Source organism: Antechinus flavipes, chromosome 4 (assembly GCF_016432865.1).
Source record: "Antechinus flavipes isolate AdamAnt ecotype Samford, QLD, Australia chromosome 4, AdamAnt_v2, whole genome shotgun sequence".
Taxonomy (NCBI): domain Eukaryota; kingdom Metazoa; phylum Chordata; class Mammalia; order Dasyuromorphia; family Dasyuridae; genus Antechinus; species Antechinus flavipes.
Window position 1 is genome coordinate 444,273,524 of NC_067401.1, and position 19,025 is coordinate 444,292,548.

Sequence of the window (19,025 nt, forward strand, 5' to 3'; positions counted from 1 at the left end):
AGCTAATAATAGTAATAGCTGCCATTTATATAGAACCTACTATGTTCCAGGTACCGTGCTTAGCCCTTTTCTATAAATTGTCTCACAACAACCCTGGGAGGGATGTTATTATTATCATTTTCATTTTATAGTAGAGGAAACTAAGCAAGAAAGAGAATAATTGATTTGCCTCAAGGTCTCATAGTTAGTGAGTATTTGAGGCTGAATTTGCATGCAGGTTTTTCTTACTCCACACTTAATATTCTATCCATTGTGCCTCCTAGATGTAGAACATATAAAATAAAATGGATAATTTTGATTACATAAAATTTAAAAAAGTTTTGCAAAAACAAATATAATAAAGCTAAAATTAAAAGGGAAACAACCAACTGGAGAAAAGTGAATATTAAAAAGAATCCAAATCATTACTAACTTGATAAATATAAATTAAAGCACTTCTGAGATTCTACTTCAATCACTCAGAGTAGCAAAGATGACAAAAACTTGGCAAGGCTGATAGAAAATAGGCATACTGCTATATTGTTGGTGAACTTGTAAATGAATAAATCTTTTGGAAAGCAATTTGAAATCATCCAAAATACTTAGTTACTAAATACTGTATATACCCTTCCACCCAGCTAGGTCTATCTATACCCAAAAGAAATCAAAGAAAGAAAAAAGTAATATGTGTAAATATTTATGCCTATATATATATATATGTGTGTGTGTGTGTGTGTGTGTGTGTGTGTGTGTGTATTTATATTTATATTTATAACAGCTCTTTTTTATAGTGACAAAAAAACTGGAAACGAATGGGAAATCCATCAACTGAATAATGGCTAGATGAGTTGGAGTTATGGGAATATAATGGAGTACTACCATGTTTTAAGAAATAGCTTCAAAAAAGACATAGAAAGACTTATATAAACTGATACAGAATGAAGTGAGCAGAAACAGAACAATTTGTACTACAATATCAATGCTATAAAAATAAACAACTTTGAGGACTTTTATAAACTGATGAAGAATGAGACCAGGAGAAAAAATTTTAATGGCAACAACAATGTAAAAACAAAATACTTTGAAAGCTTTAAAAATGATCAATACAATGACCATTCATGATTCCAGAGAACAGATGTTGAAATATGCCCTCCTCCATTACAGAGATGATGGATTCAGGGGCAGGATGAGACCTAGCTATTTTTGTATATAACCATTGCGGGGTGGGCAGGAGTTGCTTGATCAGGGATATTTATTATTATTATTTTTTGTATGTGTGATTTAAATGGAGGAAAGTAGATTTCTGTTCATTTTTCTTTAACTAAGAGGGTACAATAGATGTGGAAATGTTGAATGAATGAACTTTCAAATGAAGTCATTGTATTATTAGTTTACTTAATTGTCTTCGCTATAAAAGGTTACTTATGAAGTGGGAGTGATCTGTAAATAATTGTAATAGAAAAACAAAACACATTAATGAAACTATATGTATAAAAGTGAAAAATTAAATGCTTTGTACACCTTAAAAATAAAATAAATGAATGAATTTTAAAAAGAAAAGTGACTGAAATCTATATTTTTCTCCAAGTTAATTGGATTCAGGAAAGGCAGCATTGCATAATGTATAGAAAACTAGGCTCTGAGCCAGAAAAATGGGTTTAGGTCTTGCCTCTGGCATACACTGGCTATATGACCTTGGATTTAACCTTAACTATTCAATGTCTCAAGCTATGACTCAAAATGGCAGAGTAGGTACCAATATGTTTTGAGAGTGAAAGAACCTTCCTTGGAAATTTCCTTTATGAATAACATCACAAGGCAATTCCTCTCTTCTCTCTCATCCCTCAAAATTGGACATATGTTTACTTACTTTAAACAAATGGAAAAGTGGCTTCTCCATAACAATTTAATGAGATGAAAGGAATATCATTTTCGGAGTTAATTCCAGGGAGAGGATGTAACAATAACATTCAATGCCCCCTGTGTTATTCTAACACTGGGCTAGGATTTTTGCCAACAGGCAGAAAAAAGACCACATACATGTTAAACAGGTTCAGTCTTGGTTTTTTTTTCCCCTTATTATGGCCAAGATATCAGCTGCTGCCCTCCCATCTCAAGTGACCTGGAAATACTTAATTCTACAATGACCCTCTTTTGACTTATAGAAAGAACCTCATTTTGAGACCAAGGAAAGTACTTTTCACTACTTCCAAATGTACATCCTTGGCTAGGGAGCTTTGACAAGGGCATGGCCTGAGGACATTTTTAATCTTTAAGAAAGCTCACTTCTGGTGAATACTAATGGGTATTTCCCAGTCTGAAGTGACTTGCAATAATTAATTAAGAAGCTGACACAGCTACCTTTCTGTTATTCTCTTTCTATGGCATAAACTATATTGGAATAAACATAGGCTGTCTTCCTATACTGACATTTCTTTGAAAGGAAAACAAAATGCATAAGCATACACTGAAAAATAATTGCATAGAATTGCTGCATAGCTAAACACTGATTTATTTGGGAGAACCATATTTTTTAATAAAATTAAAAGAGAGATATTAATAACAGCTCATATTACAGAGTGCTTTACATGTATTATCTCATATTATCTCATCCTTACAACAACCTAGTGAGAGGAGTACTGTTATTATCTCATTTTAAATATAAGGAAACTGAATTTGAGAGAGATTAAATGATATGTGCATGTTTACACGGCTATTAAAGTGTCTGAAGCAGGCTTTGAATTCATGTCTTGCATCTTGCTGACCCAAAGTCTTCTTGACATTAAATTGTCTTTCACCCAAAGTGGAATATTCTTTCCACAGAGACACCAAGCTACCTCAAGGATGTTTAACAAGTCATCAAGCATTTATTAAGCATTTATTAGTACTTAGCATTGTACTAAGCTCTGGTAATAAAAAGCACAAAGTCCCTACCCTTAAAGAAGTTATATTCTAATGGGGGAAAATGAAATATAAAAGAGAGTTGAAAGGAGTGGTGATCAGGGATGATAAAAGTATCCAATTTGTGGAAGGCAAAGAAAAAGTCTAGGAATATAATCTAGAGTCATAAAAACAGGACTGGCCTAAATCTTCAGATGGAAGCTCTAGAGAAATCCCAATGGCAGAAAGTAATTTCAAAGTGTGAAGTCCAGGAATAGAGTCCAGAAATGGATCCAGATTGGACCAATGTTTTCAAGATTAGCTCTATAACTTACTATATGAAGTCAACAAGCATATATTAAACACTGTGCTGAGCATTGTGCTATTCTAAAGATGCAAATACAAGCAAAAAAGAAAGACATTGCTTTCCCTCAAGGAGCTTACATTCTAATAGGAGAAAACAATATGCACTAAGAAGGAGATGGGGCAGGGGAATAAGGGACCCAGATAAAGGTATGATGGAGAAAGTCCGGAGTCTGCAGCAGAGTTTGGAGAGGAATGCATTGAGAAGTTATTACAAAATCATTTCCCTTGTCCATTCCTGGACCTTCCCTGTCCACAAATTCATTAGTTTATAGAATTTCTAACTTGGAAGGGTCCTTGGAGTTAATTTATTACAATCCATGTCTAAACAAGGATTCCCCTCCCTATATCTTTAACAAGGGATCATCTCCTGGCACAGCACATACAGAACTCTGAGAGTGCCAATTCATCCATTCACAGAATCCCAGCAAATAAGGAACATCAAAAGACATTTCCAAGGCACACCTGAGCAAGATCCTCTTGTCCAGTGCTCATACAATATTTGCTTCAGTATTTGCAATGATAGGAAATGGGTTGCCTCATTTTTTGAACAGTTCTGTTAGGAAGTTTGTCTGTACCATAATTTCTATGAGACCAAATCCCTCTTCCATTTTAAAGTCTTTCAAGTATTTGAAGGCAGCTATCCAGCTCTTTCTTCCTTACTTCCAGTCTTCTCTTGTTCAAATAATTGATTCCCATATTTCACTGTTTCCATGTTATGTGGCTCCCCAAACTGAAGATAATATACTTCATGTAGTATGTAAGCAGGGCAAGAATCACCAGAGTAACATCTCCTTTCCACTTCCTGGATTCTCTATTTAAATACAGACTAAAATGGTGGAAACTTCTTGGGTGGAAATCACGTTACTTAGAAAATCACAAGTCCTAGAGGTATTGAAGCATATTACAGTCTTGATTCATTGGGTTTAAAGTCTATTAAAATTACTAGTCCACTTTCAAACAATCATCAATTATCTAGATAGACTAGATGATGCGAACCAAATATGAATTTCTACATGTATCCCTATTAAAACTTATTGTATTACGATGATCAATTCTGACGGATGTGGTTCTTTTCAACAATGAGATGATTCAGGCCAGTTCCAATGATTTTGTGATGAAGAGAGCTATCAACACCCAGAGAGAAGACTGTGGGGACTGAGGTAATTGGATAAATATGCATACATATATTGGATTTAACATATATTTTTAACATGTTTAACATATATTGGATTACTTTCCATCTAGGAGAGGGCATAGGGGTAAGGAAGTTATAAATTGATATTATGGAAGCAAGAGTTTTCATTCTCACATAGGAATCTAATCTGCCTATTTTAAAAAAATGAAACTACCAAAATTTGGAACACAAGATTTTGTCAGGGTCAATGTTGAAAAATTATCCATGTATATGTTTTGAAAATAAAAAAGTTTTAATAAAAAATATTGTATTAGATTTGGCCCATTTTTTCTACTTTCTCTTAATCTGTTCTGTCTTCCCACAACTCCCATAAACATCACAATTGGGACAATTTATCAAAAAAAAAAAAATAGAATCCCCATCCCAGATGTTAGAAGATTACCCAGCATTATTCTTTCCATTTCTGAGACTAGAAAATGAAAAGGGAGTCAAGGGAGAAGGCCAAGTATCCAAGAAGTTCTCATCCCATTCCCTCCCCTTCCTTTTGTGATCCTTCTTTCATATATTTGCAATTGTTTGTTCCTTCCCTAGAAGAAATGAAATGCTAAAGTGATACGACCAGAACACTGCCTCTGTCCTGTAAGTCATAAATTGATACCATGGAAGCAAGAGTTTTCTTTCTCATATAGGACATCTAATCTGCCTTATTATTTTTTTAATGAAACTACCAGCTACTAGATTTCAATCTGCAGTCTTCTCTTAGCCAACCTTCTGAAGTTAGTTATCTTCTTAATGTTTAATGATCTAAATAGATAAAAAGTTCTCAGCATTCTTGAAATTTTCTTTTGCCTGTATTACTGATAAAAAATATTCTTCTAGTTTCATAACACATATCTGTCTAACACGTATAGGCAGGGACAGAATCTAAAAAGAAACCTTAAATGAATTTAACAAGTCATAATCCATTTATACCTTTCTTCTCAACTGGTAATCTATATAGGGTGATACTGAAATTGAAGACAAAGATATCTTAGACATTATATGGGTTCTGGTTATAATTAATTGTTTTTGAATAAGATAACATAGAGGAAGAGTGAGGATTTTTACTGGCCAAAATACTCCCCTGAAGCCAAGTTACTTTATGGTTCCGGCTAACACACACACACACACACACACACGTATGTATATATACATATATATGCATTATATTACACTATTATGTTTATATTTCTGTGTATATATTTATTTATTTATTCACACACACATGCACAAACAATAAAAACAGATTCTGGTCTTGGTAAATTTAAAAAAAAAAAACCTGTTTTGTAGACTTCACTTTTGTGAGGGCTTTCACTAATTTGCATGTCAAGTTAGAGAGGATCTTGGAAGTCAAACAGGCACTGGTTTCCACACAACTCTTGAGAGGTATCTTTCATAGACACTCCCAAAAAAATCATTCGGGAGTTAAACAGAGGAATTTCTAATCCTAAGTCATTTAACTGACACAAACTGACAAAAGAACAAACTTAATCATAGCCTGAGAGAACATTCTATCTTAATTTTGTTTAACTCCCTCCTTACCTGGATGTGGTTAAATCACAGCTAAGGTTTAGGACCAAAGCTGTCAATCTGCTCTTATCTCTTCACTGTAATAGATTGGGGAGGTGACCCTAAAGAGACAAAACTAAAACTTCGTACCACATAGGGATCATGAAAGCGATAAGGGAACATCAAAGGGAGAGGATAGCCAACATATTGTATTTTATGTATAAGGTATTCTCTAGCCTCCATCTCCCCGATACAGTTACTGTCTTAACAGAAGGATTCTAATCTCTCTTAGAAACTTTAATGCTATTAGTTTGAATCCCTTTAGGGTTAGGATGTTGGCCAACACAGGAGTGAAAAACTGCATTATGGTCCAACCAGAAGCAGCCCTGAAATACCAAAGGTAAGAGCTGTCCTGACCATGCTCACAAGTGCCCCATGCTTGTACCTCTTTGCAAGTGTTACCTGGACAAGTACTCCGTTCATTATGTATGTTCTCTATTCATGTATTCTTATATGGTGGTAAAATGATGATTATGGGAGAACATGCCTTATGGGTACAGTTATCAATAAATATTAAGAATCTACAATGTACCAGCCATAGTCCTAAGAAAAATACTCCCTGAAGTTTACAATCCAAAAGGGAAAACAATATACAAAAGAAAACTAGAAAGCTTCCTAATAGGAATCTATTTTGTTTGTTTATGCAAATACAAGGATTTTCTCTCTCTTTTTTTCTTTTCTTTTTCTTAATATATATTTTTTTTATTTTATAATAACTTTATATTGACAGAATCCATGCCAGGGTAATTTTTTTGCTCTCTCTTTTTTTTTTTCAAGTGAGGGAAGAGGATATGCTCTTAATTGAAAAAAAATTATTAAATTAAGGGAATTTAGTACAGAAAAAAAGATATTATTTTTGACTTCATGAGCTTATAGTCTACTAGTGAGATAAGCATACAAACATAACTAAATATAGTAAAGATGGGTAAAACCATTTCTGTGTGAAGTCTGGAAGGAGAAGGTGACTCAGAGGGTTTAAAATAGGGCTTCTTAAACTTTTCCCACTTGCAATGCCTTTTCACCCAAGAAATTTTTATGCAACCCCAAGGATATCAGCATATAAAATAGCTATACAAATCAAACATTTACTGATAATAAAATCATAATTTCACATCTTCCCACATTTAGTTACTAGATCCCATATGGAGTTATGACCCATGTTTTAAGACGCTTTAATTTAAAGGATGGGTAGAAATTCAAGAGCAACCAGGTGGAGCAGAACACAGAATACAGGGCTTAGAGTTAGGAAGAATCATTTTCCTAAATTCAAATCTGGTCTCAAATACTCACTAGTTGTGTGATCCTGGACAAGCCACTTAACTCTGTTTGCCTCAGTTTCCTCATCTGTAAAATGGGCTGGAGAAAGAAATGGCAAACCACTCCATTATCTTTGCCAAGAAAACCCCAAATAGGGTTGTGAAGAGATTGCTTACCTGACTGAACAATTACAAAATATTTTATCTCCTTTAAATAAAAATGCTCTGTGAATAATCCCTGCCCCCCTCCCCCCCCCGCCCCGCCACACACACACACCCTACAAACAACTTAATTGCTATCTAGATTGATAAATTCTTGGCTTTACCCAGAATTTCAACAAGCTCCCAATAACCAATTGTTTTAAAGTCTTTATTTTCAATTAGCCAATCTATACTATGCCCCAAATCTTTCTTATCATAAGATATTTATTTATAGGAATTCTTCTATACAGTTTTTGAAATTCTAAACAGAAGAGAACCAATCTCAGACTTGGATGAGATATAATACATCTTTTGGATTATGAACCATTTTGGAGGAGCCAATATTTTTTACCAGAATTTGAATAATATTATAATCTTGAAAGCTTCAAGGTCAGTTAAGAATCCTGAGAGCTGAAAGGAACAAACCTTTCTTTGTTTTTGTACCTAAACATGGAGAAATATTTATTTGGTTGATTTTTTGAATGTAGTTCATGTTCAAATAGAAGGAATGTTGGATGGATTTGGAATCAGGGCTTGGATTCAAATCCTGTCTCTCTTATTACCTGTAGGCAAGTCATCTGTGTTCCATGAATGTCAGATTTGGGTTTTTTTTTTTTTTTTTATCTGTAAAATGGGGATGAGAGAAGGTGAGATTAGACTAATCAGTCTTTGAGCTCCCTCCCAGTCCTCAGTCTAGGGACCTGTGATCCTAATATTTATTGTTGCTCAAACTTGAGTGATACAAGTTCAGAGAGAGTTAGATTTAGGGATGAGAAGAATTTTGGAGATTATCTAATCCTTCCCTTTTATTTTATAGATAAAAAAAAAAAATAGAGACCCAAGGATATCGTGACTTGCCCAAGATCACACAGGTATTGTATCAGATTTAGGACTCTATGAACTTCAGAGTTAATCATCTGTCCCTGCTGAAACACAGGCACAGGGGCACATGTATGTGTCCCCCACACATACTCAGAAACACAAACAAGATCATTCCAGTTCAAGCCACCACGTTTTGAATCGTCTCCAGACACTAACCTAAATATGACATGGCTGCTGCTGGAGGGGGGAAAAATGGTTGTTTCCTTGAAATAAAACATTTAAAGATCCCTTAGTGGCTATTCAGGGACTGGAATTCAATTTCCATTCTCCACCCTCTGGCCAGCTGCAGCTCTGAAATGCCAACATAAAACATCCCGAGATTGCACTTTGTGGTAAGGTTGGATTTTTCTTATGCAATAGAAACGTGCTGTCATTAACTCTGATACATTTTCATTTCAAAAACAGGGAGAAAAAACAACAATGACCATTAACAAAAGAGAATGGAACCTGGCTTTGAAGAAGTCATATTTTATTGGGGGGGTTGGGAAAGGGAAGAAGGAAGGGTAGATTTGTAAATGATTTCACAAACTCCCTGTATCTGGTTTTTTTGGGGGAAGGGGCAGGCTAGGTAGTGGTCTACACCTTGGGATCAGAACATTCTCTCTTTATTAGATCATCTAAGAAAATCACTTTAAAATCTTCTCCTTCCTGGAAGTTTTTGCTCATCCATGCCCCCAAAATGTAAACTTCTTATGCAAACCACATGAATACTATGACAGCTAACTTAACATTATACTTTTAAAAAATCAGAATGCTTTTATATCTATAAAAATTGTGCCTATGGCCTACTCTGCTTTAAATGCTCCAGACTTTGTAACAAACTGACTTGGTACAAGGCATACTGGGCTCATCGAAGAAGAAAAAACTCAGAATCTATCCCTGATCGGAATTCAGTCCACAGGTAAAGCAACCACTTGAAGCTTGTCTGCAGTCTACTGCAAAATGGGAGGGGTAAAGGAGTATCCTGAGAGACTCAGGAAAGATGGTGATTTCAAAATTGCCATCTGGAAAGAGGGCCTTCGGTTGGGGGAATAAGTGAGACTCCCAAGACCTTGAATCAGAGGGGACCCTGAAAGAAATGGATCCATCTTGATGTCCAGCATCATTTTCATTCTCCTTCACTGAAGGCACATTGCTGGGGAGTCTGCTGGTTACAACCCTTGTTTCTTAGACTACTGAGGGTGAATCATGCTGCAGAATGTATAAGGTCCCCTAAGCTGGGTGGCCTGGTATTTAGATTAAAAAATCTAAATACATACATATATATATATGTGTGTGTGTGTGTGTGTGTGTGTGTGTGTGTATAGATACACATATATACACATGTGCAAACACACATGCATGCTAACTAAAAGTAATTTCTATTTTAAAAGATTTACAATTTCAGTTAAGCAATCCATTAGAACCCAAAACTTAATGTTTAAGTTTTAATTAAAGCAAAGAATAGAAGCTTCTACTTGGGGTCTATACTGATTCTCACTGTAGGTAGGGTTCCTATTAAAAGTTCAGCTGCTGGTACAGTTTCATTTGTAGAATTATGTTCAAGCACTGAAATATATATATATTTATATATGTTATATGTATTTACATGGGTTTGGCAAGCAGATAGAGAAAATGGGTCGATGGCTTGAAGAAGGCATTCTTGTATGTGTATATGTGTGTGATGAACCTGTTGGCAGTCTGCTAAGACTTATGGACCCCTTTTTAGAATCCTGTTTTTTAACACATAAAATAAAATACATAGAATTACAAAGGAAATGAGTTACATGGAGCTTAAAAAAACATAATTATTTGCCATTCTTGCCCCATACCCCCTTGAAAAATCTAAGGATCATAGACTAGATGAAGTATTCCCAGCCTAAAGTCTCTTGCCTCCATCCTTAGAAAATATAAAGAAACTAGTTAAAAAGCACAACTTCCCAGGACACAAAAATGCACTGGAGGGGTAGAAAATGTAACAATAAACATGATTCCACTCTATCATTTACTCCTCTCAGGGCATTTTCTAAATGGCTTGTGTCCTCTTTTTATAGCATACTTTGTATGCCTTTAAAACTACACTGATTTATTAAGACTTCAAATGATATGGTACTTGATGTCTATTAAAGACAAATAACCATTCTTAAATCTATTTTTCTAAGGGATTTCCTCTGTGTGGTGAGTATCATTCAGACGTTAGAAAGAATGAAAGGGGGGGGAAATCTCAGGAGCTGGGGGCCAAGGGTTTCCCCATTCAGGGTAGATACAAGGTGAGTCCCAAGCTCAGGCGTGCCCTTTATTACATATGGTGCCCTGATTAATACTGTCTTCTATACATTGGCTAGAGGTGTCATTGCTCCTGCTCAAGACCGTGGATGGGATTCTGGAAGACCTCCTCTCTGGACTTTCCCCCTGAGAACAACAGCAGATCATCCGCCTCATGGTGCTGTACATTTCTTCATCTTTGTAGGAATAAATGATCGGATTCATGACGGAGTTCAGCAGGGCCAGCAGCAGGAACCACCTTTTGACGTGCTGTACACCACAACCAGTACAATTCAGGCCATCGAGGAGCAGGACGACTAACCCAGGGGTCCAGCACACAACAAAAGCTCCTGAAGGAAGAGAAGAAATGGTGAGATTTGAAAACCTGCCTCTTCCTGGTTCTCAAGTAATTTTATAAACTTTTCTATAGAGGAACACTTCAAATAATCAGAGCAGATTCTCCAGGTGCAAAAAAAATCTGAATTTTGGGTTGAATCTAATAAAGAAAGAAATGTCGGAATAAATATCATTCTTTTGCTTTATTCCAAAAGTTGACTTCACAAATGAACACAGTGTTAAGTGCACGGTCAACCAGTAGTTTTTTCTGAAAAAAATCCAGAAGTATGGAAAGAGAAGAGAAATAAAATAAAGGGGAAGGTTATGGAATTTTATCTTATGATAAAATTAAAATAATTTTATAAAATAAATAAAACTAAAAGTACATTAGTAATTATCTATCTATACAAACAAGTAAGACGTAGGGGTGGGGGAAGCTGACACCTGGATCTCACCTGAAATAGTCAAAGGAAAGATGAATACACAAAGATATATAGATAGACATATATATACACAATTGGATATAGAAATACATTTTATGCCAACAGAGTCATATCAGAGAAAGGAGAGAAAGAGGAAGAAAGGATTAAATGGAGAGAATTAAGGGAGGGATTAGCCCTAAATAAAATAAAGTCTTGTGTAGCAAGTAGCACAGCAGAGAAAGCTCTGGGCTTGGAAACAGGAAGACTCATCTTTCTGAGTTCAAATCTGATCTGAGGGACATATTAGCTGTGTAACCCTGGGCAAATCACTTAACTCTGTTTGCCTTGGTTGCCTGTAAAATGAACTAGAGAAGAAACTGATTTACCCTCTCCAGGGTCTTTGCTTTTAGTGTCTTGACACTCCCAAATGGAAACAAGAAAAGTAGGACACTGCTGAAAAAAATTTAAAAAATAAAAATAAAAATACAAACAAAATAAAACAATAAGAAAACAAAAAATATATATATTTATAAGCACCTCTTTTTGAGGGAGCAAAGAAAGAGGTATCGATCAATGGTGGGCTATCTGAACAAGTTATGTTCATGTAAATGTGATGAAACACAATAGTGCTATAAGAAATGATGAAGAGGATGATTTCAGAAAAACCTGGAAAGACTTACAAACTGATACAAATAGAAATGAGCAGAATCAGGAGAACAATTTATACAAGAATAATATGGTAAAGACAAACAACTCTGAATGAATTGGGAACTCTGATCAGTTAGTTTAATGACCAACCACAACTCCAGAAGACTCATAATGAAACATGCTATCTAACTCCTAATAGAAGAAGTAGGGATTCAGAATACTGGATGAGACATATTGTTTTCAACATGGTCAATGCAGAAATGTATTTTCTTGATTATAGATATTTGTGACAGGAGTTTTATTTTTCTTTTGTTCTCAATTAGGGGAAAGAGGGTTGAAATGAAGGGAGAAAGAAGACAGAATTTTGTTGATTTAAAAATGATATAGTTTTTTTTTTAAAGAATAATGTAGGGTTTTACATACAAAGATAAAATGAAAGTTTTCTTTTGACAAGTTCTACTTTGAAAGTTCCTAGTTAAGGATAACAACATGGACATGGCGAAGTCAATATAAAATATATAAATATAAAAATATATAAAAAGATATTTGGGTGGAAGAAGCAGCTAATAACAACACAAATGTACATAATTGATTAAAATATAAATTAGAAAGTGATCAGAACATAAGTGAAATTTTTAAAAATTGACATGAGGAAAAAGGTTTAAATCAGGAAAAGCATCATGGAAAAGGTAGCACCAGAACTGGAAAGGATTTTAACAAGCAGAAATGGGGAAGGGAAGAGCAATATTTCCAAGTCATAAGATATGATGTGGGCAAATTCAGAGGATGAAATTCAGAAAGAGTTTCAAGTCAAATAAATAAGCATTTATGAAGTATTTTCCTATGTGCCAAGCACTATGAAAAAGAAAGAAAAAAAGGAACTTCCATATGAGATCCAAAAGAAAGCTGAAAGGGGAGGAGGGGCAATTGATAAAGTCAGATGGTGGCAAAGATTGGGAGATAAACAATAGTAGAGCTGGACTCTTCCTCAAAATGGAGGTTCTGAGAACTCACTAATGAGAAAAGGGGCTGCAGGGACCAAGGGCAAATGCTTTTCTGATTTAGAAACCTCCAAAGAGGAATACCATAAAACAGAAGTAAGAAGATGTGCTGGATTTATATTAGGATAGTCATTGAAAGTCATGTCAAAGAGTTCATTTTGGGGGTACAGTAAGAACAGTAAGAACTCACATTTACAGAGCACTTCAAGGTTACAGATCTTTTTTTAGTAGAAAATTGGGAGCTATGGAAGGTTTCTGAGCAGAGAAGTGACACAATCATACCTGTGCAACAGGAAAATCATACCTGGCAATGGTGTGATGGACAACTTTGAGTCCACATTAAGGCAGAGAGACCAGTTAAACAGGTTAATTAACTGGGAAAAAAAAAAGCTCTCATATGCCAACTGAGTGAACCACTACTTGACTCACACAGTCCCCTTGCTCAAGGTAACACAACTAGTTTAGGGGAAGGGCTGAGATGTCTTCCTAAAGCCAAGTCTAAATACATTTTCTGCTCTGCAACACTGATTCCCCTCCACAAGGCAAAATTATTGTCACACTTTTCTGCATCACTTATTTAACTTTCTGATTAATATTGAAACAGAAAATTGAACTAATCAGAACACCGACTTCTCAAATATTTTGCTTTACTGAAGTTTTACTTTAGGTCTATTACAGCACACAAACAAACAAACAAACAAACAAACCCAAAGCATGTTTCATTTACAAATTTAAGTAGAGCCTACTGTTGGAGAGAAATGGGTAAGGTTTGAATTTGTTTTGTTTTGTTTTTTAACTGGATGACATCCAGGGAAAGGGGTATTATTTATGTTGTTGGGAGATTAGGAGAACTAAATGAGTCAGACTTTAAAAGCTGTGCTTACCGAAGATGATGCTAAAGGTCTTTCACCCTCACTATCCCCTTAGAAATTAAATAATTTCTCAAAATCCCTGTGGGAAAAAAAAGAGTACATTCCCTGTTCACACAGTTACTTTCTAAATGTCAAAATGTCTGGAGACAATGTTTTTGCTAAAATTATAAAACTTGGAAAAGTTAAAATGTTACATAAGGACATACAATTCTGAATTGCTTAGTAATAACTGGTACCACTTTTGAGTTACCCAAGAGCTCCTACTTCTGCTTCCTACTTTCAACCAATCAATCTATCAATACACATTGAGTGTCCCCTAACTGTATTAAAAATGGTCACAGTTGCTTCTTCATTTGTAATAGCAGCAACAACAACAACAACAACTGGAAATAACCCATATGTCCAACAATTGGAGAACAGATGAAAAGGTGAATGATATACTGATGCAGTGAAATTTTATGGTGTTGTAAATATACATACAGAAAATATATAAGGAAATATGGAACAACTCCCCTGAAGTGATGAAAACTGAGAACAGAAGAAGATAAAGAGAATAATTAATTGAGCATTATTATATGTATAAATACATATACACATATATACACATGCACAGATACACATATGTATATACTAGAATAAAGTTAGAAGAGATAAGAATTAAAGAAAGACTTAGAAAAAGAAAATAAAAATAATTTTATTTGCTAATTTGTTTAATTTTGCTTTTTTCAAAACATTTAGTAAAATTCTGTCATTTTTTCCCCTTTTTCTCTAATCAGGATACAATTGGGGGGGGGGGGGGGGGGAGGGTTGTTGAACATTTAGGATGTAAGCTTCTTGAAGGAAAGATCTTTATTTTTGTCTTTGTAACCTCAGCATCCTACCATAGCTCCTTACACATGATAGGTGTTTAATAGGTGTTTGTTAATAAGAAAATTAATTTTTGTGTATCCCAAGATTTACCCCATGTTATATTTGCTTACTGATTTATTGGTGTTGCAAACTGATTTCACAGTACTGCTATGTTTTTTTAAATCTTTTTATCCAGTCCCACTGATAAGTCTAACCCTGTCCACTTTTAACCATTTTAAATGTAGTTTAATACTTAGACCAAGAGATGGTAAGTATAAGAAGATATCAAAGTTGAGTTTATTTTATTTTCAGTATTTATTCTCAAGATTTCCATTAATCTCACTATCACATTGAACTATGAATGCACATTCTGGGACTCAGAGATGCAACAAAATGAAGTCCTTCTATCTATCAATGCTATATCTATCGGAAATACAAATTTCTATTTTATAATAACTACTGTAAAACCCAGTTTTCTGCAATAGTATTTTATGGGAAGTGATTACAAATTGAAAATAACAATGGAAATAGTGAATCCTGGTCTTCTTTGACATTTTCAAATTGAGTTGTTGTATATCTAATTTGTAAATATGAGTCTGCCTAAATGAATATGATTTCTCCTGAATTTGGACTTATTCCCTCCAACATGCAGATCTCAACCCTTTTTATACCTGCTCATCTTAAGAATTCTTGTCTGTTTCTTTGCATCCACTTGTCACAGAGGATCCACCCAGAGTGCTCAGTGCCTTCATTGCTTCTCTTAATATAGCAAAGATACAAATAGTTCTGTCCCCTTGTTATTGTCTCATCCTCTCCACAGAGTTGCAGTGGATAGAGTTCAAATCCAGCTTCAGACCCTTCCTAGCTAGGCAACTCTGGCCAAGTCACTTAACTCTGTTTGCCTCAGTTTCCTTAACTGGAAATGGGACTAATAATAGGACCTATTTTGCAAAGATGTTTTAAGAACTAAATGAAATAAGATTTGTAAAGTGCTAAGCACAATGCCTGGCACATATAAGTTACTTTTAAATGTTTGTTCTCTTCCATATGACCTGTCCATCTTTTTTTATTATAGATTTTTCTAATGACATCATTTCCCCCAATTCTTCAAAGTTTCTCATTTATTGTATGTTACAGCCAGCAGCGCATCCATTATGAGCCTCTCCGTGTGATACCCATTTTCAGTTCATTTTAGATGCCATAATAATTTATATAGAAAGGTTTGTTCTCATCAAAATCCATTTCCAGGAAAAAGCAATTTTCAGAAGCAGTGTGGATAATAGTCAGGAATACCTGAGTTCACATCCTGCTTCAGACACTTATTAGCTATGTGATCCTGGGAAAGTCACTAACTCTGCTTGCCTCATCCGTCACATGGAGTTGGTTGGCCTTTGTAGTCCATTTCCGTTCTAATCTATTACCCTATGAGATATGTAAAATAAATCAACAAAACACTTAATGCCCTTGGAATGACCTGACTCATTCTCAAAATAACATTTTATGGCAAAAATCAGTTTTAATGGCTAGAGCCCTTTTGAAAATAATTTACACAAATGATAACTTTTTCCTTTGCTAACTTTATAGAGTCTATTAATTTCAGCAGGGATCCTAATAAGTGCTAAATGGTGAAGCCTAAATTTAGCATAATCTCACAATTCTCGGTTTAGAGAAATCCATAGTAAGTCTTTTTTTTTTTTTTTTCCTTTTCCTCTTTACCCTGAAAAAACAAAGAGTTGACTAGAGAGCTTTGGTGATCAATAAAAGTTCTTGTTAATGAAGCTTTTCATGGTTTGTTCTTCCAGAGGATATCAATCAATACTATTTGAACAAAAAACTGGATCCTAGCCAGTTCATTCCCCGTGTGATATCTGTGTATTCCCAGCTCTTGACAAACAAATTCTTCAGTCAGGCTCAGGGAATAGTTCATCCAACCTGAAAAGGAAGAAGAAGTTTTTTCCTACCCAACTTTCTGATCTATATTGTACCTGAGTCAAAGGTGGACTTTAAGGTGAGACCAGATTGACAAAGTGTTGACTTTTTAACTTCAAATATAGCTTCTTAGGATTGTGAACTGGAAGGTTCCTAAGATAACATCAAGCCCTTCTTCCACTGAGAAACAAAAGACCATATTGACTGGGTGCAACCAACTGCCATGTTAAACTAATTAGCAGAACTCTTTGGAAATATTGACTTTGGATAATGCTTACAACTTCACAACAGAGATAGTGTGTGTTCCTTTACTACATTGTCACTGATATATATTTCAAAATGGATGGCGCTATTTATCTAATAACTGTGAGACAGTTTTGAGCCCCCTGGCCTTCTACACAGAAGAGAAAAGGGGAGGAAGGGAGGAAGAAAGGGAGGGAAGGAGGAAGGAAGAGAGAGGGGAAGGAAGGAAGAAAGGGAGGGAGGGAGGGAGAGAAGAAAACTCTTTGTTTAGAGTCAGTTCATCCTTCCTTAGAGGTTGCTCTACCTTCTAGCTCTGCAATCATAGGAATAGAAGCAACTGAAGGTACTGAGGCACTGTCAGTACAAATGTGATGATCTCTTGGTAATGAGTTTGTCTCATGGTGAAATGGAAAAGGGATGTTAAAATCTCAACCAAGCTGAGTAGCTGGTGGCAAATGAAGAAATAGCCAGGATTTTGTACCCTCTATGAAAAGAGATTATGGGAGAATTTTTTTTTTGCTTTACCCTCTAGCCCTCTAACAAGAAGGAATAAGCTAGCATTTTTATAGCACTTCAAAGTATCCAAAACATTGAATAGATGTTATCTCATTTAGTCTTTACAACAAAACTTCATGGCACTATTGTTATCTTCATTTTACAGATAAGGAAACTGTGGCTAAGAGGTTAAATGACTTATCCAGAATCACATACTTCATAAGCATTTGAAATGAGTTTTGAACTGAGATATTCCTGACTATAAATTCAGTGCTCTTACCCACCGTACCACCTAGCTATTTACCAACATAACCTTAGAAAGAATAGATGCTATCATTAAAAGTATTATTAACCTACCCCAAATGCCTAGAACAACAGGCACCGTTGGTTGGCTTAAGAAATATTAGTAAAAATAAATGACAGGGTCAAATGTTAAGCTAAATCCAAAATTGTGAAATTTAACAAGGATAAATCTAAAGTCTAGTGCTTGTGGTTCAAAATATCAGTTACACAATAGAAGAGACCTTTACATCCAAAATGTAATTTGATCCTCACAACTATCCTGTCATATTAGCATTACAATAATCCCTGTTTTACATTTGGGGAAACTGAGGCATGGAGAATTAAGGGACTTGCCCATGGTCACATAGCTAGTAGGTTTTTGATAAGGAATTGAGCCCAGGGTACAGATTGCTTTCTCATGTCAATAAGGAAGTCCCTTTTCACCTCCACTCTTGGAATCTATAGCTCCCTTCAAAACACCCGCTCAGGTATTTTCTCCTAAAGAATGCCTTTCCTGATCATTATCACTACTATCACCCCATCTATTAATGAAACCATTTTATTATTTGTATGTATTTAATATTTGCTTACTTGTGTGTATGTAAGATTACAAGATCACAGAAGCAGGATTGCAGAACTCATTAAAAAATAAAAGAACTTTATTTGGCAGATAAGGAAACCTGAGGTTAATTGACTTGCCAGGCTCACATAACTGGTCAGCATAAGAGGAGTTCAAGTGAACCCAGGTTTTCCTGACCTCAGATCCAGAACGCCATCTACTATATCCCTCTGCACTTAATCTCTTTCAGTCCTAATTTCTTTAACTATAAAATAAGAGAGTTGAATTAGATCAAAGGTTATTATCCTTTTTTAGTGTAATAGACCCTAACCCTTTGGGTGCTAGACCCCTTTTCAGAATAATGTTTTTAAATGCATAAAATAAAATATATAATATTTCAAGAAAATAAAAAATGTTGAAATACAGCTATTTATACTTATATTTTAAGTTCATGGACCCCTGAAATTGCTCCATAATTAGGGTTCATGGACCACAAGTGAACTCTAAGGTACCTGCTAGAGTCAGTATCTCTGAATGCTCAAATAATTTATCATTGAGGAAAAGGGAAAAATATTCTCAGGACAAAGGAGTATAAGTTACTAAAGGCAAAGGAAAGAGAAATCATTTCTATTGAGATGAGCTGTCCAAAGGTGCCCTGGTATAGAGTTCTCTCCCATTGACTGGAAGAATTTAGGTAGGAGGTAGATGGCTATCTGTCATGGACAAGGTAGACGTGCTTCCTTCTCAGGTGGGATGTGGGATTAGATGACTTTTAACAAGTTTTCCAAGTGCAAAATTGGACAATTCTATTAATCTATGAATTTCAACCCCCACACAC

General features: G+C 35.1%; 1 protein-coding gene across 1 annotated transcript in view; it reads right to left on the minus strand.

The window, feature by feature from the left end:
• Positions 1–8,759: 8,759 nt before the first annotated feature.
• LPAR3 (lysophosphatidic acid receptor 3) overlaps positions 8,760–19,025 on the minus strand; it is a 121,950-nt gene continuing 111,684 nt past the window's right edge. The window contains exon 3 of the mRNA XM_051999209.1: positions 8,760–10,901. Within this exon, the coding sequence (XP_051855169.1) occupies positions 10,570–10,901 (332 nt within the window). The 3' untranslated portion in view covers positions 8,760–10,569. The remainder of the gene's footprint in view (positions 10,902–19,025) is intronic.